The sequence below is a fragment of the Chlamydotis macqueenii genome, chromosome 2 (assembly GCF_036417535.1).
Source record: "Chlamydotis macqueenii isolate bChlMac1 chromosome 2, bChlMac1.mat, whole genome shotgun sequence".
In the NCBI taxonomy this organism is placed as follows: domain Eukaryota; kingdom Metazoa; phylum Chordata; class Aves; order Otidiformes; family Otididae; genus Chlamydotis; species Chlamydotis macqueenii.
The window spans coordinates 41,867,144-41,888,347 of NC_141557.1; the positions used below are offsets into that span (position 1 = coordinate 41,867,144).

General features: G+C 34.4%; 1 protein-coding gene across 1 annotated transcript in view; it reads right to left on the reverse strand.

Annotated features, from left to right (window-relative positions):
- NEK10 (NIMA related kinase 10) overlaps positions 1 to 20,763 on the reverse strand; it is an 88,227-nt gene extending 67,464 nt beyond the window's left edge. Inside the window, exons 1-18 of the mRNA XM_086741576.1 lie at positions 20,690 to 20,763; positions 20,282 to 20,342; positions 19,085 to 19,215; positions 18,471 to 18,569; positions 15,586 to 15,670; positions 14,777 to 14,818; positions 12,553 to 12,631; positions 12,131 to 12,198; positions 11,035 to 11,114; positions 9,782 to 9,868; positions 8,131 to 8,355; positions 7,501 to 7,640; positions 5,808 to 5,869; positions 4,955 to 5,032; positions 2,329 to 2,393; positions 827 to 929; positions 587 to 715; positions 194 to 331 (exon numbers count right to left, since the gene is read on the reverse strand). Of these exons, the coding sequence (XP_086597702.1) occupies positions 194 to 331; positions 587 to 715; positions 827 to 929; positions 2,329 to 2,393; positions 4,955 to 5,032; positions 5,808 to 5,869; positions 7,501 to 7,640; positions 8,131 to 8,355; positions 9,782 to 9,868; positions 11,035 to 11,114; positions 12,131 to 12,198; positions 12,553 to 12,631; positions 14,777 to 14,818; positions 15,586 to 15,670; positions 18,471 to 18,569; positions 19,085 to 19,215; positions 20,282 to 20,342; positions 20,690 to 20,763 (1,746 nt within the window). The remainder of the gene's footprint in view (positions 1 to 193; positions 332 to 586; positions 716 to 826; positions 930 to 2,328; positions 2,394 to 4,954; positions 5,033 to 5,807; positions 5,870 to 7,500; positions 7,641 to 8,130; positions 8,356 to 9,781; positions 9,869 to 11,034; positions 11,115 to 12,130; positions 12,199 to 12,552; positions 12,632 to 14,776; positions 14,819 to 15,585; positions 15,671 to 18,470; positions 18,570 to 19,084; positions 19,216 to 20,281; positions 20,343 to 20,689) is intronic.
- Positions 20,764 to 21,204: the final 441 nt, after the last annotated feature.

A 21,204-nucleotide genomic window follows, 5' to 3' on the forward strand; every position in this document is an offset into this window, starting at 1 on the left:
AGCATTTGCTCTGCTGTTAACAGTACAGTAAGAAGGTTTTCAGCAGTGACAGCATTCAGGTAAAAGGAGCCAATATTGTGCTGGTCAGATAAAAACAGTAACAGCAGCTGGAAGCCCTGCTATATGAGAGCTCACAGTTAATACTGCTAACAGTAGAATGTCTATACATGAAACTAGTGTCCATGAGACATACCTGCTCTTTGATGATGGTTAATTCGGAGACAATGTTCTTTAAACTGCTGTCTCTGTCCTTTTTGTCCTTTCCAAATGCTGGATTGTGTAAATTGACTTCTTTCATTGCCAGGAGATTTTGTCCATTATGTTTTCTAACCTATTAAAAAAAATACAAAACCCTTGTAAAATTAATACAGGATGGGGACAGAAAGGATATTATTATGGCTACCAGATTAGTTATCAGAGTCATAGCTTTTTCTGTGTATGATGTGATTAGCCAAACTACAGCCCCACAATGCAGCTGCATTCCTCTACTGAAATTCAAAGAACAGTAGTGCCTAAAATAGGTATTAGATCCTCTTCATGAGGTCTCCCCTCAAACTTGTAAATTAATATCAAAAGGGAAATTTACCTTATACACACTTCCAAAAGCTCCACTGCCAAGGTGCTCTAAAATTGCATAATTGCCTATATGTTTTGTAGGTGCCTTATTCTGATTCATGCTCTCAATACTTTCAGCAATTTGCTTCAATTCATCCTCCTGGTTATAAGTTAAATGACAAATAAATAGATATAAAATTTTTCTTGTCTTTCTTGTGCTAAGAATGTGCAAAGAATACAGCTTCTTAAAGCTCTGAAGGTTTTTACTTACCTTTAATAAATTTAGCTTTGATACCAACTCTTCATAGGCACTGATATCACGCACATAATGTCCAATATCAATGAAGATTTCAAACAAGTCAGTAGGGAAAAGTCTACAAAGGTTTAAATTTTGATATATTTTAGAAACAGTGTACACAGCTACTAATCTACAGCAGAGACTTTTCAATGTTTATTATCACAACTTACTTTAGAATCTTCTAAATAATACACCTATTTGTTACTAATATCTATTCGGATATTAAGCCTCTAACATTACACATATAGGAGTTAAAGGACCTTTCACAAGTCAGACTTCAGCCTCCATGGGTTGGGTAATAATATCAATGCCAGTTCTACAAATAATTATAAGTCTCTTTAAAGACAATGTACCTCCTGAGTTTCCAGTCATTTTCCTATTTTTTTTTTCTTAGAGTACTTTATACTGTGCTTGTTGTCACTTTATCTGAGTTCCTTCTTGAAATGCATTAAGTGATAGGATTAACATGTTTGCATTTAAAGAATCCTGATACTCATCTTAGAATTTTTGTCCAAGAAGTCAAGTTTGAAAGATGAAAAGGACTGAGAAAAGCAAAAGCTAACAGAGAGTAGACAATATTTGATTAGTGATACGCTTAACTGAAGGTTTATTTCTTTTTTAAATTATGTTGGAAGTAAAAATATAGAAAATTAAGGCATTTGGAAAAATATGAAAGGCAGCAAATCAGTCCAGATTCACCACTTTCAAAATTTGACACCAACTATGAACATTCATTACAAACTGGGGCCCTTTCAGTACAGAACACACTTTTTAAAAGCAAAAGTACTTAAAAAATATATATTTAGAATTCTAGTAATTTATGATACAGAAGAAAATCATACAGAAAACTACTGACAAGCAGACCTCCCAGGCAGTATGATTACTATTGTTATAGTACTATGATGACTATCAAATTAAGCTGTTAGGTTTTACACAGCCTTTGTAGCCAGCTCAGTGAAACTGTCATCTTACTAGCAAAAATGCGTAACTGATGAAAGACAGTTTCTCCTTATTGATCCAAACCTTTCAGCAACACTTCTGAGTAAACCAGCTTGATGCAAAGTCATTCCCATGTGAAGCAGTGGAGGGCTCAGAGAAAAATTTACTGCTCCCAGTTACTTGTTACTATCGAGAGCTGTAACTTGCATCTGCTAATCTTCAGGATAAAAGTATGGTTTATTATTAAATCTGTCCTCACCATATTTAAAACATTGATTCATGAGGGAAGGAGCCCCTACAGAGCTATGTTCTCTAGCATGCATACAATAGAAGGCCTGACACTGAAAATATAAATCTTGTAGGTTGGCACTGACGCAATGCAGGAATGGCTGTCTGTAGCTGTAGAGAGAAGTTGCCCATTACTATTTCTTCTTGTTGAATATAAATGACATTTTAAAAGCACATCTTTCTGATTGGAGTGATGACTTCTGAAAGCTGTCCTAAAGGAGTTTCACAAAACATTTTTTTTCATATACCTTTTAAAGATATGTCGATTTCTTTCCATACTGAAGAGAAATCTCAGGGCTCTGAATGCATAACACTACAGCAGGAAAAATACTTAAATTAATGACAATTTTATACACAAAGGGAAAAGCCATAAACATCAATGATTCCCCTTGACTTTACATGTCAGTAAACTTCATACTTAAATGACTAGATAGATTATGTCATTAACCTGAAAATGAAGGGAGTCAAAATATATTAAGTTCCTCCTGTACTTTAAAAGTAGGCAGGGTCATTTAAGGAAAAAAAAAAAAAAAAAAAGTTTAAAAAAGTGAGTGACTACAGTTACAGCACGTGCTAAGGAACATCTAAGTCTTAATCATCTCCTTTTATTTGCAGATAGCTCAAGACTTGAGACCAGCTCTCTTCTACAATGCTGAAAAACATAAATGTAATCAGTGGCTTTGAAATGATGCAGTAGAAACAGAATTTTGCCTTTTTTCCTGAAAAATGCAATGTAGAACACCATAAGTTCTAAGAGGGGACAAAAAAGAAAAGTGAGAAAGAAAGCATTTAGAAAAAAAAAAAAATTGACCATTCTAAGTTCATCATATTTACAGAGATCTTTACGCACCCCCATTTCTATCTTTGCGTACTTCAGTTTTGATATGATCTCTACTGAAGAAAGTTTATTTTTAAAACAGCCACTGGCAGGTAGTTAACATGTATGCTTTTACACAACTCATCTTTAATTCTGTTTATCAAGAGTCAATAATACGGCACATATATGGCTGACCAGACAAAGTTGACTGTATAAAGCCAAATGATATCTGAAATAATGCAAATAGTATATGTCTTTAATATAATTTAGAATTACTTTATTGCATCAGTGACTAAATCACTACTACAGTCCAGTGCAATAATCTCTATTCAGACAATGGTAACTGCATCTTAGTAATAACTATAGAATTAATTTCCATATTAAAAACATATCTTTCAATAAACAGCAAATGCATTAAATGAAGAAAACAAAGGCCAAATGCTACTTTTTAAGGAAGCAGGATACTTGAAATTTTCCATAAAAGGAACATATGTTAATGCTGCTAAGAAGCTGTTTCTTTTACAGACAGTGTTTCTTTTTAGTCTGAAGTAAATTCCCCACCACAGCAGAAGGATAGTGTGTTACAACACCTAACATGCCACTGAGAATCACAGTCACAGCTGTACAAAATAGCCCAGACCGGCTGGGCCACAGTTGCTACCTTGAAAGTTTTTCACTGTAGAGATTACACATAGATCTTACTGTAGAAAGTCCATCAGCAAATGGAAATTATAATAGATTAATAATGAGTTAAATACATATGAAAATGGCAATAATATTTGGCTTTCTCACACTAGTATTGTAAGATAAATATTTAACATTTGTGACATGCTTCAGTTAAGGCATAATGATTTTTATACGTAGTACATATGCAGAATAAATGACTGATAGCACTGTCACTCTTGAATAATGGAGTAAGATTACTGAGGTAGTACTGTAGAAAGAAGTTGAAAATTTAATCCTTGAAAATCCAGACAATGGAGCAGTAAAGAAACCAGACAAGCATTGCAAGAATTTTAAGAAAAATGCCTATGAAATTCAAAAAGGGTATTCCAATAGCTGCAACTGTATTGCACAGCAGTAACAATGACAAAGGCAATACAGAAAGCAGTGTGAGAATCTGAGTAAGGTTTCATGAAAAAAAAAAAAAAAAAAAATACTTTTTATTGTTTGCCTGAAATGGATTTAGTTTTCATATGTGATCATTAAGTCCATTATTCATTTACATGGCTTCACGTTTAATCCAACTACAGTAGCTTAGTATCTCTTGTGAGTTACTTTCTATCACATTCTGCTGAAATCTAAAAATCTTGGTGGACATAAATTAAGGTCCTTACAGTTGTTTGAGGCGACTGTGCTGAGCATACGCTCCAGTTTATTAGGGCAACTGGAGCAGCAGTTGTTGTGTTCATCCCTGAACCCCAAACCACTACCTTCCTATAGCTTAGAGAGACACTAACACCATTTCACAGAGGCTGGAGAAGACCTACCAGATAATTAAATTACTACTGATAACTTTTAGCCTAAGTTGACTCAAACCAGTACATTTATGGGGGTACTGACATGTAAAACCAAGAGCCATTCTATGCTTATTAGCTCTATATTTATCCTGTATTTAAATTTGCTCTACTTCATGTGATGTTTTCCTGTATTTTATTTAACAGCCACAATAAGATGCTCCAGAAAGAAATAGATATTAGGACAGTGTCAAATCTACAGTAAGTTTCAATGAAGACCAAGGCACTAAAAAGAAGATGCTGGGCAACCTGAAAAAGTGGAGGAAAGATTATCACACAAAAAATGTTCACTTTCCTTTACACTATATGAGGTGCCAGAAACAAAGAAGATCAGAAGAGAACATCAGAAATTGAGTCATTATTTGACTTTTAGTTCCTGGGCCATTTGTTATTCCTGGTTTTGTTTTGGTGTCTTTTTTTTTTTTTTTCCACTTTAAGTAAGATTTTTTTACTGCACTTTAAAATAAACTTTAAAATCATGAAAAAATTCTCATGGACTGTCTGGGGTTTTCAATGGGCCGTGATAATAAAGGGAGTTACCTGTAATAAATTAGCTTTTTCAGTATTCCTTTCTTTGCTTGGTAAAGTCAACTTTGCTATTGTATATATTCCATTTGCCTGGAAATAGAGAAGAGTCAATATTAATAGCACTTCTTCTCATAGAAACCACAAATAAAAAGCAATGTTACTTTAGATAAATCAGAAGCTAATACCAATTGGCAAGTTCTCAACATCCTTCTGCACACCTAAACTATAAGATCAAATGACTTAAATGTACATAAGAATTAAATCATCACTGCATTTAAACTGATACTGCAAAGAGAGTTTGTGAACAGATAACAAAGAAATGCTTCTTTCTCTAGAGGTGACAGAAATTGCAGCAACAGATCTCCCGTCACCATGTGGATATTTTGAATTGCTGGGAACCAGAAATCCAGTCAGAAGAAATGTAAACTGGAGAAACACCAGAGTGACAGTCTGAGGAATATGTTTGTGCCTTCATTAGGATTTTGTAAAAACCATACTGTATTTCAGCTTCCATTTTCATGTAACCCTGTGTCCTCCACTAATGTACCATCACGCTAGGTTGACAGAAGAGCACTGGTAGATTTGGTTACAGTAGTGCTCCCAGTTACTTGACAAGCTTCCTGTTGGAGACTACTCTCCTCTCTAGCAGAGCTGAAGGGAATATGTGTCAGCCCTACAGAGATTCTGCTGCTGCTCCTGACATGTTTTCTTAAACTCCTCATGAAGGTAGAGTTGAGCTAAGGTTTTAGGCTGGGCAATAGAACCACTGCATTTTGTTTGTTAATTAAATGATTGTAACAAATAAGAACTATTAAGTCAAATTATCAACTATAATGCCTTACTTAACTGAATAAAGTCCTCCTACCTGTACAACCTGGTAAGCATTAGTCTCATTGAGCACCAGTTCAGTAATTGCAGCACAACAAGCTAGAACAAAAATGGAGATGTAACATTTAAGGCCAGATGCATAAAGATAATCAGATTGTGTGGTGGGTTAACCTTAGCTGAGGGCCAAACACCCATCCACCTACTCACTCACTCCCTCTCCTTAACAGGACAGTGGGAGAAAACAGGATGGAAAAGCTCATAAGTCAAGATAAAGACAGGGAAATTGCTTATCAGTTACCATCACAGGCAAAACAGACTTGACATGGGGAAAATTAATTTAACTTCTTGCCAATTAAAATAGATTTTTATTTCAAAAACACAAAGACAAAGCAACAACACCTTCTACCCCACCCTGTCCTTTTTTTCTCCTCAGACTGATCTTCGCTCTTTCACTCCCAATTCCTCTACCTGGATCTGCTGGATGAAGGTTACAGCCAGCACGTAACAATTCCACTCTGCTGCTCCTTTCTCCTCATACTTTTCTCCTGCTCCAGCATGGGTCCTCTCCGCATGCTACAGCATGAATACCTGCTCCACCAAGGTCTCTCCCATGGGCTGTGGGGGAATCTCTGCTCTGGTGCCTGAAGTACTTCCCCCCCACCTCCTTATCCTCTGACCTTGCTGTTTGCACTGCTGTTTCTCATTCCTCCTTCCCCCTGCCTCTCCTCCTCTGCTCACTCAGCATTTTTGCCCTTTCTTAACTATGTTTTCACAGATGCACCACCCGCTTCACTGATGGGCTTAGCTTGGGCCAGCTGTGGGTCTGTTGTAGAGCCAGCTGGAATCAGCCGTGATCAGCACAGGGCAATCCCTTGCCTCCTCCTAACAAAACCTCACCACCTAAACCCTATACAAAAGACTAAAAGTATAAATAAGTACTCAGAACCAAAAAAGACTTCTCCAAGTTCAGTGCTTACCCTTTCTTAGGAGTCCCTAAAGAAAGCAGAAATAACCCAGAAACATGCTCCACGCTGACAATACTTTTGGTACTGCAATTCATTTCACATTACCAGCTCTCCAGAGGTACCATTCATGATAAAGTATTCAAAAACACTTCCATATTATGTTACAGCCTTCAGGAAGATACCGCAAAGTCTCATGTAATCCTAGTAAGGATGTTTTGCATTGTCCTTCTATGGTCACTGGAAAAAGACACGATCCCTCAGAAGGCATTTAGGAATGGATAGCTGATGTGCTACTGAGAAGTCTCCTCTAAAAGGGATTCTCTCCATAGCTACTGAGGAATCCTCGCCAGACTGGTAGTCTTTAAAATACCACTTTGAAAGAGTTCCATCATAATCAATTCATGGTAGATCTACCATAGTAAATTTGAATAGGAGTAAAAATATGATCAAATAAAAATAATCTCAGGCTAAAACCAAAAGTTTATATATATATATATATATATGTTTTAGATGTTTATACAGGTGGAAGAAATACATATGATTCCCATGTACTTAATACTTTATCCTTTGCTTCTTTCTAAAAAAAAAGTGTCCTTTCTGAAAATCTGTGCAGGTATTGCACATTTAGAAATAAATACAGCTGACTTGGTGCTCCCACTCCCTAAAGCAGATATAAATGTTTACAATTTCGATTTTGAAATATTTTTAATCCCTTTGCACAACTTAAGTAAACATGTAACACAGGATTAGGCCTTATAAACCTACCTGCTTGAAGTGAGAAAATATTTTCTTGCTTCTCATCAGGACTCAAATCATCTGACAAATGAAGATGTTGAATTCTCCCTGCTGCATTTGCACTAGATAAACTTCCAACTGAAGACCGATCAGAAACAAGATTTCTTTCCCTAAAAAAAAAAAAAAAATTGCAGTGTAAAAACATGGCTTAATGTATCTTTGTTAACCATTTCTGAAGTTGTGAAAATGTGTTTGGTTTTCACTAAATTAGCTAATACACTTTGAAAAAGTAAACAAGTCTTTAAACAGAGAATTCCCGTACCACGCTCATCAACTATATTCACAATTCTAGTTCACTAAACAGGTGTCTAATTAATAGGGAAATTAAGTAGACAGTAATGACATGTTTATAATCTATTCATGACTTAGTTTATACACTCAAAATATGAAAACACTTTAAGATAACAATGCAATATGCATAGCTGAAAAAAAAATGTTGCTTATTCATTATGTTCTAAATAGCCTTTTAATTTCTGCAGACATCACGTACAGATGAATAGAACAAAAATGCTATTTGATAAAACAGGGATTGGTCAAATATATCTTAAAATATAAAACAATCTCATATAATGGCCACAAGGTTGAGGACTGAAAACCTACCCCTGTAATATATGAAGGAGCTGCTTGATTCCACCCCAAATCCGGATTTCCACACTAGTCTCAGGGTCTTCACAAACCTGTACCAGAATCCAAACTACACTCCATAGAAGTTTGATATGATCAGAGTGGAGTAAACTGAGCAAGACTGGGACTCCTTCATATATTTTTATCTGCTCTTTGACTTGTGACTCTGCACAGAGGAGACGTAGCAACTCTGCTGTGAGCCTAAAAAAAGTGAGCACAAAGTTTTAACATTACTTTGTATTGTCTATTAGCAAAGGCAAAAAAAAAAAAAAACCACAGCCAATGTTAAAGAAGTAAGAGAGATCTATTTTTAAAAAGTTAAAGAAAACTGCTTAAAATCACTGTAAACTGGTTAAACTCACTGTTTAAAAAAAAGAAAAAAAAAGAAAAGAAAAAAGAAGGTGGTCCAAATTTTCACATGGGACGAAGTTATATTTACATTGTGTTTGATTGTCAGCATAGGCAGCCATGCATACACAGCCAGGATGGGAGTTGCCAGGTGGGCTGCAGCCACCGGTGGTACCATCTTCTTGGTAACGGCATTAGTGCTACAAGGAGCACTGACTGCACGAACTTGTAAAGCCCAGGTGTGGAATTAGAATACTTCCACAATAATTGTGATTCTTCTCCAGTATGGTTTCAATATTATGTTTAAAAAAAGGATTGGATATATCACTTTAAACATTTATACAATATTTTCATTCACTTCACTACAATTAAGGTAGACTTTCCATAGAAAATATGGTTAGGTATATTTCCTTTTCCACTTGAAGCCAAAAAGTGCATGTGTGTTTGATGCAACATATGAATTGAGATTCATATCTGAATTTAAAATTATTGTTAACGAGCATTGAACATCACCAGCTTCCTGTCTATATTAAAATTCTGATTTTTATAAGAAACTTTGGTTTACATATAATCTAAATAATTTAAAAGCCAGAAACTAAATAAAATATTTTGGCATATTCAATTTCTTGATTTTCAGTCATATGTAAAATAATTTAGATGTGTGAAATGATTAAGCATGAAATTAAAATATCTCATCAGTATTTTAAATGTGATAGGGTAGGTGACTTATCAAATTTGAGAGTCTTTTGGTTTCTTTCTGAAATGCAGACATACTATATTCAGCTAGCAGGCTTAGCTGAGATGAAAGGACATTTAAAGAACTGAAGAAACCTTTATGATTTTCTAACTGAAGCGATGTGGGGTCTGACCCAGCCTCTGGTGTAAACTACAACAGCTGTATGTATTGCAATTTTTTTATCGCTTAATATTGGGCATCCCAGGAACTGTAAGAGTTCAGCATGCTTTCCATCTAACCACTCAGGTCTGCCAAAAGCAGAGGAGATTCACCAACAAACGCGATTGCTATCACTTAATGGTAATATTGCAATTTATTTGCACCACACTGTAGGCCATCCGTGGAGCGAGAGGAGACAGCTTATAACAAAACTACTAGAAAAGACTTTGTTTTATCAATATCTGACTGAAAGTACATAGGTGTCAAAACTTTACCTTTAATATGTTAAAGTGCCACATTATCTAATTCCTCTAAATAATCACGTCCCTGAATGAAAAAGCCAAAATATATTTTAATATAATTAATCTACAAGCAAAGTCTCACCTTTTAGAAAGCAAATCGTATTCATGTAATATCACCAGCAATTTCTCAACAAGGGTGAGCTTGCTTATCTTCTCCCTACATTCTGGACTACAAATTGATTATTCCTGGCATTTGTATCAAATCAAATTATACAAAAAAAAACACATTGCTCTTTACCCTCCCTCCTTATACAACCGACGAATTATTATTTTCTCAAGTCTTAAGTAATAACATCATACTGTGCACACAAATAATTAAAGCCACAAAAAAAAAAAAAAAGCCAAAAGTGACACTGCAATAACTTCTATTTTTCCCAGTACAAAAAAGTAAATGTTAATTCATAAAAGACACAAATATATTTCAGTTGTTTCATACTAGAAATTAAGCAAATGAGGTATATTTTTATAATTAAATACAATTTCCATGAATATTTGTAATATACTCTAAACAATTTCTTACCCATTTCAAATACAACACATTTATTTCTGTGAAGAAAGTTAAATGGAAGTTGAAAATGTATATATAGCATAATTTAATTAATACTGATATTTTTAAAAATTGAACTGAAATACAACAAAAGAAATTTGGGAAAAGAGAAAATCTAGACAAATCTTGGTAAGTAAATTTTTATTGATCAAGGAATTATATCTATTCTCTTCAGTTTTGTAATTTTCCTTATAATGTTTCATCTAAAAGATAAAATTGTTATACAAGTCTGGAAGTCAGCAGAACAACAAATGTGGAAGCAGCAGCTTTTCTTCTATAAAACTACCAAGGATGAAAGACGTTGTATCTTCCTTTTCCTTTTCTTCTCTCCTGACCAGGAAAAAAAAGTCTTATCTTTATTTAAACTAGTCATTAGTGAGGAGAGGATACCTATATGTGGATTTGAGTGTATGCATTCATTATTTACTACACTGAACAATATTCTTGCTGGTTATTGTGAAGCAACGTTACATTAAGCTCACAACAAAAGATTTTTATATGCAGGAAGTCAGTAAGAATGCAAACCCTATGCAGGATTCTGGAAAAGAAAGATTCTATGACTCCAGTCTTACAAAGTTATCCACGTGAGCAAGAAATCTGCTGCAAGGACTAAAATTTCTACATAGTTTCTACTGCTTCAATATAAAATTAAGCACACTTCATAGACCTCCATAGAACAAGGCCTCATTTTGGAAAAAAAAAAAAAAAAAGGTCTTCCTCATAATATTGTCTGAAGAGATAACATTAAAATGCTTATTGTGAACTACAGCACATCAAGTTGAACCTACCTTTCTGCTAGGCTGGTAAGAGCAAGGAGGGCACCCAACAGCACATTGCTGTTTCTGGCAGATAACAAATTTACTAAGGTCTGGAAAATGAAATATGAAACACAATAAATAAATACAAATCATATTATTCTCTTTTACAACCCAAACACATATAGAGCTACTTACTGAAAAGTCAAAACTAAGACACCATACCCTTACACAATACACTTAAAAGTCTTAGGATACACCCAGACTTAGGACAAGCAAGGATATTTCTTCTCAAACTGCAATTAGCATCTCTCTTGACTGCTAAAGCATCTGTCCAACCTAATATACCACTGTAAAAATCTGTTCTTGTGTTAAATACTTCAGAACTCTAAATCAAGGCCTCCTGAAACAAAATGTTAATTTTCAGCTTATATTTAAATAATGCAATATTTAAATTAAGGCCCTGCATAGTCTGTTAACAAATAATGTAAACTTCATATTTCTCTAGATTCTCTAAAAATATGTTGTCCAATACTATCTGATAACAATTGCCAATGTTTTATTGCAGCATAATAGAATCACAAAGCAGTAGTTATACTGATCTTGATCTCTACTGTTTCTCACTTTGGCCACAAATCAGCAACGGTTAAGTATAGGTACTTCAACTGACAGTAATGTATAGCAAGGGATGTCTAGGTTGTCACTGTCTAAGTCGATGCTGTTCCATTTAGACATAGAATACTTTATAAGTGAAAAATTATAGCAGAAATTTATATAAAATAAAAATATATTTATATTAAAAATCATATAAAACCATTTACATCATAGTAACATGTATCTCAGGACAGTGTAAATATGAGTACTACTTTTTATATGAATGAGCTTAGTCCAAGCATTTATGACGTATTTATCTCAAACAACCAATAACCACGTATCAGGCCAGTTAACTTACAAGAAATAATTTTTATGATACTACTAATACATCTGTAAGACACAGAACTGAGATTATCTTACATTACAAGCTTGACAAGGTAAGGAATTTACTCTCCACCAGATCAAATCTGAAAAGCATGAGTCATTCAGTTAAGCAGCTAATTAGTTATAATTAGCAATTTTACAAAGCACTTACTTTATGTGCTCCACTTGCTATAACCCATTCTCTTTGATCTTTAACAGCTGCAAGCTTTTGGAAAATATCTACAGAACAAAGGAAGTCACATAAATTGAAGCTTTACCACCTAATATTTTTCATTTTACTAATGAAGATAATAAAACAAAACACTGGATAAGTTCTCTGAACCATGACTAGTTCATTTTACTGTTATTTCAGTGCACAAAAAAGGGATTAATTTCTTAAAGAAATATTACTTATGTACAAAACACAAGATGTGCTTTTCCACAGCAATTTTACTTTTTACTTGTATGTTGATGCCCACAATTAATCTAGTAATATCTTACTTAATGACTATCTCAAGTATTTTAAACATTTTAAGCCTCGAACAAGAAGTTGTAAGTGCCCTTAAAATTTATATTATCAGCTGTAACACTTACATGTCATGTTGACCAACTTGTCTACATTATGCCGCTCTTCTCCATAATCAAGATAGTCATTTGCTACTGTTTCCATATACTAAAAGTAGAGGGGAAAAAATAAAGGTTATCATTAAAAATAGTTTTAAGAATTCATAAACCAAAGTGTTAAGCACAGAAATAGCCTGTAGGTGGTGCATCTGTTTCACGAAAAAGGTAAGTCTGCAACCTCCCGCATACTTTTGCTGTAAAACTTGTCAGAGAACAGAAGAGATCTCGGAGGTAAAAGAATTCAAAAAGCAAGTGTAAAATTCCACAAGAGGAAAATGCACTGAAGACTATCAAACACAAAGACCCTACTTCTAGGGCCAAATTTCCCTTCTTTGCAAGCTGCTAGAGGTTCAGAAAAGTTTTCTGGAAAATTAGTACTTCATGTTTCTGCTCTCCAACTTTTCCCTCAGCATCTACCATTGGCCACTCTTTGGAACTGCCAGATGGATCTTCAGTCCACATAGGTGACAGGCTCAGACTCTACAAAATCTATACAACTGCAGGGGGAATTTTGTTGGTTTTTTTTTTCCCCTGGCTTTTTTTTTTTTCTTTCCCTTTTTTTCTTTTTTTTTGACATAGTAAGCTAGTGGGAAATGGTGGTCAATCTTTTTTAATAACCACCTGGTCAAACATATTTTTCCAGGAAATGAGAATTATCACAAGGATGTCATGTTTGTTAGTACACAAAAATCATGATATGATTTGCAGCATCACTTATGTATTAGTCTTACAAATGTTGGCTTTTTGAAATTTCCAGAACACGTATAGGGAAATTACATCAGTTTCAAGCTGATGAAGAGCTTGAAACTTCTAGCTTCTAGCTTTCAAGAGGCTAGAACTACAGTAGTAGCACATAATTTAGAAAGAAAACATACATGAAGAAGATATCACTATGCAAAGTAATATTGGTAATAATAATGTTAGTGTTCCAAAATACTTAAAAATGAGCACAGTTTTTTATATGAAATTGCCTCCCCCCAAAAAAAAAAAACTGTTTTAATGCTGTATAAAATAATTGAATGGATGGCTTCAGACTTGTGATTTGGCAAGAAGATTTGGATCACAATTCACCTTGAAATTAATGTCACCATCCAAATTTCCGAGCAATTTTTGAAAGTGTCAGCTATAACTTTTTTCAAATTGCATTTCAGAGTGCTGGAAATCCATTTAACACTTAATTTTATCTCGCTGCAAAGGACACAAAACATTAAGTTGAACAGAAGTTCAAAAATCATAAATATTGCATCTCATAAGTTTTTAAATTCGCTATGCCAGCAACACATGCATTGTAAAAATAGATTCCTCCTGCAAAGGCATACTCTTGCAGATGTCCCAAACATCTCAACAGGCCATTGCACTTTGTACTGTGCAAGCTCCTCAAAGACAGGGCTAAGCATTAATGACATGCAACACCAGAAAACGCCAAGCAGTTCCTGTGGGAACTGTATCCATTAGAAACTAACAATCTTTAACTCCCACAACGTTTCAAACAGGTGATTGTCTGACCAAAGGGCTCACAGCACACTATTGGTTCTTTGAAATACAGGTGGCTCCATAGATATTAATGAATGATGACTGCATTCTAGAAAGATACATTTGTTATTAAAATTCTCATTTTTTCTAGAAAAAAAAAACTCCCAGCAATTTCAAAGATATTCAAGGTATCTCACGTGTCACTGCTAAACTGGCACTGAACAGGTATTAAAAACCCCGGAGTAAAGAAGTATTAACATAGAGCAGTAACAATATAGCAGTCAGGTATCAATAATGTTTTGTAATGCAAAAGTACTGTAGTTCCCAAATTGAAACCTGTTCAACATTCTATCACTATGCTTTTACCTTTGAAAAGTCATTTGCTACAGTTCAAGGTGACTTTATTCATCTTACTGCAAAAGTCTACAGTTTCTTTTGACTGAACCAATTGTGCTGACTTTTCTAATTCTTATCTCACTTCAAAAGGCATTTGTTAAGCCTCCCAACTAAAAATGCTGTGTTAAATGCTGCTAGATTATAAGAACTGCTTTGTGCACTAGTGAAAAAAAAACCCACACTGACTGCTTATGTGCAAATAGAGGAATAGACTCGCTTCTTTCCATAAAGAATATATGTACGCTGCTTTTTACAGTGTATTTCATTCTAATCATAATAAACTGACATGCAACATAATGAACAAAGGTACTACAAGGAATTCTACCTGAGCCAGATTTTCAATCCCACCCAAGCTGTGGAGCATTTCCTAAAAGAAAATAAAAAAATAAATTGAGTCAAAAACCAGAGAACACTAGAATGAGAGAACACTTGAATATAAATGCTCTGTTTGTATTGAATGTTGAGAAATCTTGACTTCGGTGCTCAAAGTCAATGGATTCGGGAGATGTTCAGCACCTTCAGAGCTCAGAATTACTTACAATAAGTAGATAGATAACAACACAGAAGTGAAATTAAAAGGTTCTAAAACTGTAAAACCAGTATAAGCTTTAGAACACAGAAAATAAATACACAAAACCAAGCATTTTAACTGATGTCTGAGGTTTATTCCTATGAATAACAAATATAATAGCCAGAATAAAATTAAAAGCTAGTTATTTGTAGTTCAGAGCATTGGGCTGCTAGGAGGAATAAGCAGCTTTTAGTTTTCTTCACTTACAACATTATGAGAATTTTACGTATCTATATGGTAAAGTCAAATACAGAATCTAGGGCTCAGAGCAATGACCAAGCCATCTGTTATGGAGATTTACAGGTTCTTTATTAGGGTTAATAACAACAGCTGTTACATAAGAAATATCAGAAACTGAGCAAGTTATGCAGCTATATTGCAAATTGACTCTTGGAATCTGTTCACAAATCACATCTTCATATATAGAAATATAGGTACATACATAAAAGAAGTATGCATCCATAAGAATGCATGTTTTTATACACCTGCACCAACACAACACATATGCATGATGCTTATATGCATTCTTATCCAAGCAAGAAACAATATTCTGACATACTGACCTGATAGCTTGGATCCCTTATTAATAACCTCAGGCAGATTAATACTCTAAGAAAATGGATGGATGGAGCTTGATTAACCCACTCCCTGTAAAAGAAATATCCAAAACATAAATGAAATACAATTTAAAAATTGTAAAAATACTTAAATAAAACACTTTGATGCAGGAATCAATCGACTAGAAGATTAGTGACCTACAACAGCTGTACAACATACTATACTATAGAACTTTTAATACAATTTATAGTCAGATATAGTAACAGCTTTAAATAAATCTATTTCATTATATGAACATTGCCAGCCATCACTTATTATCACTGAACTGACACAGGAAAGTACATGCCTCCCTCTAAGCACAGACTGAACATGCTTTGATGTAAACTTAATTTAAGTTTGGATCAAGGCCCAAAAGGGCAAAAATCACTGAGAAACCACATATCAAACTTCAGTGCACAAAATACACTTATGGAAAAATATGGGTGCTACAGAAGTAAAAATAGCTAAATTTGAAATAATCTTTTGAATGATCATAATCTTTCCTGGGTTTTAAAAACTCTCATACTGTTAGTACCTGGAATAATTTGTTATTTCACTTAAATGTTCTTGATGTAGGATTATGCTTCCAAATAGAACTTCCTTTTTTATGTTTCTCCATACAATTCCCTAGCACAAAACTTGGTAGAAAACACAACTCAGATTTGCATAAAGCATCCAGCAGCAGTAATCGTGCATAAAATACCAGTAATGGAATCACTATTACCATTGCCTGTTGAAGGTATATATCCCCATCTTCCTATTTAAAATAAACTTAAAATTGGACATCTTTGCAGTGGTGGTCTTTTTGTTGTTTTAACTGGCAGGGCAGAATCTGTAGTATCTGGGCAGGTTTCCAAGGAATGGAAGAAATCTATGGGACGTGGCAGTTCTCTTCCCTTTTTATCATTTGCAGTTGGGAACGATGCCAACGGCTAAAAATATTTTTATAAAAATAAATGTTTTACAAATAGATACTAACAAAATCTCAGCCCTTCTATGCCAATATTCTGCCCAAAGCAATACTGTTTTTCATTATACATCCATAATTGGCCACTTCAGAACAGCACGAAACTTCCATGGAGAGAAAACAACCACCATATACTGGCAGGCAAAATTTGCAGGTCAGATTTTAAAGTGGCCTGGAGATAAATACCAGAGTGATTCTACAAAGTTATTCTTTCAAAAAGCTTTGACTCTTGACAGAAGTTAATTTCTTTAACAGAGCAACACATCTGTCACATTTCCAAGCAGGGACAGTAATTCTCTGAGCATGGTTAACACTTGAGAGCCTCTTCTACTATAGTTACATTTACAATACACATTACTAGATACCCTAGCATATATTCAGCATATGTCATCAGGATTTTTTCTGCCTGCTTAGTTATACTCCTTATCCAAACTACTTAAGCTAAGCTGATCACAGCTTTCCTGTCAACAGACCTACCTACAAGCAGGACTTCTGCTGACAGAGGGATGCCAGTAAGTGGGCATCTGATTTTTTTTCTTGCACCCCAACCAACATATTTATGCCAACAGAAGTCTGTAATGCACATCAGAATGACAGTTTCTAAGCTCTGACACAATGCAGTGGCAGTAGCTCCAAAGAGAGGATGCCATCATAGCCATATTTATAAAGGGCAACTACACCACCTTTGTAACTGGACTTATCTTATGGCTTTTACATACCTACTAACACATGCTTGTTTCATTAACCTCACCTGGGTGCTTTCATTTAGAATACCAGGCTCGTTTTGCTATATCATTAACAACAAATACTGAAGAAAACAAAAACAAAATATGGGCCAGATATGGCACAATGTATAAATAGAATTTAAGAAGATACAACCAAAGTTATTCTTAGATTTCTGGCAAATTAAGCTGAGCCACTGACATCCTACTGGTGGGTACTGTGATTATAAAGTTCACTTGCAAAAAAAGAAGTATGAGATTTACAGATCACTTAAATGATCTGTCTTAAACTTACTGCTGTTCAGATAATCAAAGATGAGATTGCTAGTTCCCTAGTTATTTCTGAAAAAGAGTCTAAATAAACTGACTTTTTTGTATGTTTTTTTGTTAGGTACTTCTGTAAATTCTAGGCATGACACATTAATACCTTTAAATACTCTAGGATTTTTCCTTTAAGTTTCTGTGCCACTTAAGATTTTTCAGAAAATGTACTTGGGCTTTAAAAAGGAAAAATACGACACACTGCAGTGGTGTACAGTAGTAGCAATACTGAAAAACACTTTTTTTTTTTCCAGAAAATACCTTTTTCTACCCACCTCCCTCCCCTATTTTTTAAGGTCTTGCACTTCTTCCTCGCTCAAATGAGAGCAGCATAAGAAAGTTTTCCCTTTCTAATCTTGTTATACACATGCATACAAATAAATACGAACAGTAGCATAAACTCATCTGAATTTTATGAAAACCACTTTCTATATATAGGCAGCAGTCCATAAAATACAAGTAAAATCAGTAAAATAAAAATTAAATTAGAAAAGTAAACCATAGATTACAGGTACCAGATATGGATAAATGATCAAGGAAACAAAAAAAAAAAGATGTCAGAATTTCAGTCATCCAAATTTTGTTATATAACTAGGCCTTCCTTTTTCCATCCCACTAACCCAAGAATTCAGTCTTCAAAGCCAAAATAGAAGCAATTCTTTAAAACTGAGATTATGCAGAGATATGAAGCTAGCAGTTTCCACACAGAGGTATACTATTGAAACATATGTGCCATATATATTACCAAAACAGTATGAAATGTTATCCATGCATCCTGGTTCTTTGGTTAAGGCAAGAAAGAGTGACCCTCCTTTGATATGAATGTGTTCAACATACTGACCTGCAGGTGAGTCTGTTCTTAACTAAAGCTGTAAAGATCTCTTGAAACAGCTTATGTTTGGGATGTTGGCTAAAATTTCTCTCATTCTTGTAGGTCACACTAAGAAGGGTAAAAAAAAAAAGAAAAATGATGAATTATTGATTATCTTGCACAACGTGATTTTAGATTGTCAAAACTTAACATTAGCAAGAAAAATTAAGAAATACCATATCAGCAGTTACTATGGAATAACATAACTTCAGATTTCCAGATATTAACAGTATGGAAAAACAGTTTGTCTCATGTATAACTTGGGACTATTATAATGGTATAATATAAGCTTTCCAAATAAAGAAACCCTTACTTTATTTAAATTGACGATATGAACTCTCAACAGTATGCTCTGAGTGGGGGCATGTGTCTGAAACTTACAAAAGCAGGAACGTTCACAGTTAGGTTTAGGAATTATATATGTTTAACTTTCTATCTCAGATAGTGGGTTAACATTAAAGTACAAGTAACAGACATAAGTACAAAGATAAATGTCTTCAACACCTCAAGAAACTTAAAATACATAAAGATGTTCAGAGATACAACACAGTGTCCTTATATTAGCCTTTTTTTTTTTTTTTTACCTAAAGTTTTCAAGCTGAACAGCTTCTGTTGATTCTTGCCATTGACCATGGGGTTTTTGTTCATTGCTTTTGACATTTTGCAGAGCTCTTGTCACATTGATTTGACCACTTTCAAAATGTATAGCTGGAAGCTAAGGAGTAAAGGAATATTGCTCACAAGTCAAAAACTACATTTTAAGTTTTCGACAAATGTTTTAAGTTTTCTACATTTTAAGTTTTCTACATTTTTGTTTTCTACAAAAAAATCAAGCAAAAGTACCTTTTCTCAAGTTCTGACTTGAGCTTTGGGCCTATAACCTGCCATTATAAAAATATATACACACCCCATGCAAAACAAAACTGATGTGGTAGAAAACTGATGTAAAGTAAGGCTGGAAAAGAAGTACCTGGAGATATATAAAATGTGAAGAACAGTGTCTTAAAATTTATAATAGTAAAGCGCAACAGAATCTGCAACACATACTCATCATCTGTGCTCCTTACCTGTCCTACTTCTACAATTGCACAGCCTTCGTGTTCTTTTTAGGCTGCAGAACTCAGATGTTTCAACTTTATGCTCAGAAGAAATTCTATGCCTCTATCCAGGAAGGGAGTGCGTAACTCCTGTCTCACATGGACGATTCCCTAAGTTATTCTGTCATAACTTTTTACAGAATAGAATCAGAGAAATTGTTCTGGTATTCCAAGGTCTCACACCTATCATCACGTGTAGGTTTTCTTTGCTTCAAATGGCAAACATAAGCTTCACAAAGTGACCTGAGGTGAAGGAGACTTTACTGTGTCCCGTAAGTTTCATGCACTGATATTTATGCCCTGAAGATTTTTATCTGAAGTGTTATTCTCCAGAGACAAATTATTTATGCTTGAAATGCTGACTTTTTTTAATTTTATTTTATATTCTTTACCACTCTTCATCATCTTGTAAGTACTACATCTCTAAGCCTACTTTCTCATGACACTGTGGAATGGCACGGAAGAAAACAAATCTGTCAGGGTATTTGACTACATGCAACAATACAGGAGGAAAAAAAAAAAAAAAAGCAGTGATGCCAACACAAGATTTTGCTAACATGTTTAATCATCATATCCACTGCCACGAAGTAACTGCCACAAGCTATAATCACCATCACTTATAACAAAAAAAAAATCTACAGCACATTTAGTAGTTATTGAAAAATAACAGTTATTGAAAAATACCTGTTGGTTGCTTGACTGATCATTTAAGAGAGACTGAAGTCTTTTAAGGTCAGCATAATCCCTAAGACAAAACACAACAGCATAAATACGTGTTTAGAGTTACATAAAAGTACTTCCGTAAGAGTAAAGAATGCTAACAAGCAACAATGCTGCCGACAGAAAATAAAGTTTTCTAATGTTGCTTAGTGTCCCCATTTTGAATAGAGAAGAACGTATAGCTTCTCCAGAACACCTTAAATCAACAATGGTGTAAATAAACTTTGTGACCAGAGTAACAGTTGTCATGTTTATACTGCATTTCAAATTAAAGCATTCTGTTCTGGCAGCTATTGCAAATTCCACATGGGTCCTGCTGAAGTTCAAAGACAGACACCAGATATTATACCTCACAGACATCAGATACTATACCTCACAGAGATCCCATGAGGTTTTTTGTCTGTTGCTTTTTCTGTGCTCTTCAACTTTTTGTCCTGATCAGGCATCGTGTATCACTATTATTGGATGGCTAAAAACTCACTTCCTTAAAAATAAAGTAGATAGACACAGTCATACCATTGCAGCAAAAGCGACAAATATTTACTTACAGAACCAACTGACAAGACTTTAAGAAAAAAAAAAAGCTTTACCATTTTCTCAACATGAACCTTTAGGCATTATAAGAGTATATCCTTTAGAATTCCAGGTAATATACAAGAAAATAATTAACCTAACATATGGATACCTTATTTTCCCAACACATGGCTAGATAATGTTTGTTGTCTTGCTACTTCATTTTTATTGAGATTTTTCCTCTTCTTGCATATTATTTCCATCATTTCTCACCATGGATTACCTATTTATGTTACAGCAGTGCTTACAGGCTGACATTAAGGTTGTATCATACAAGCTGTTGTCCAGACAACGGAGGATATAACAGTTTATCA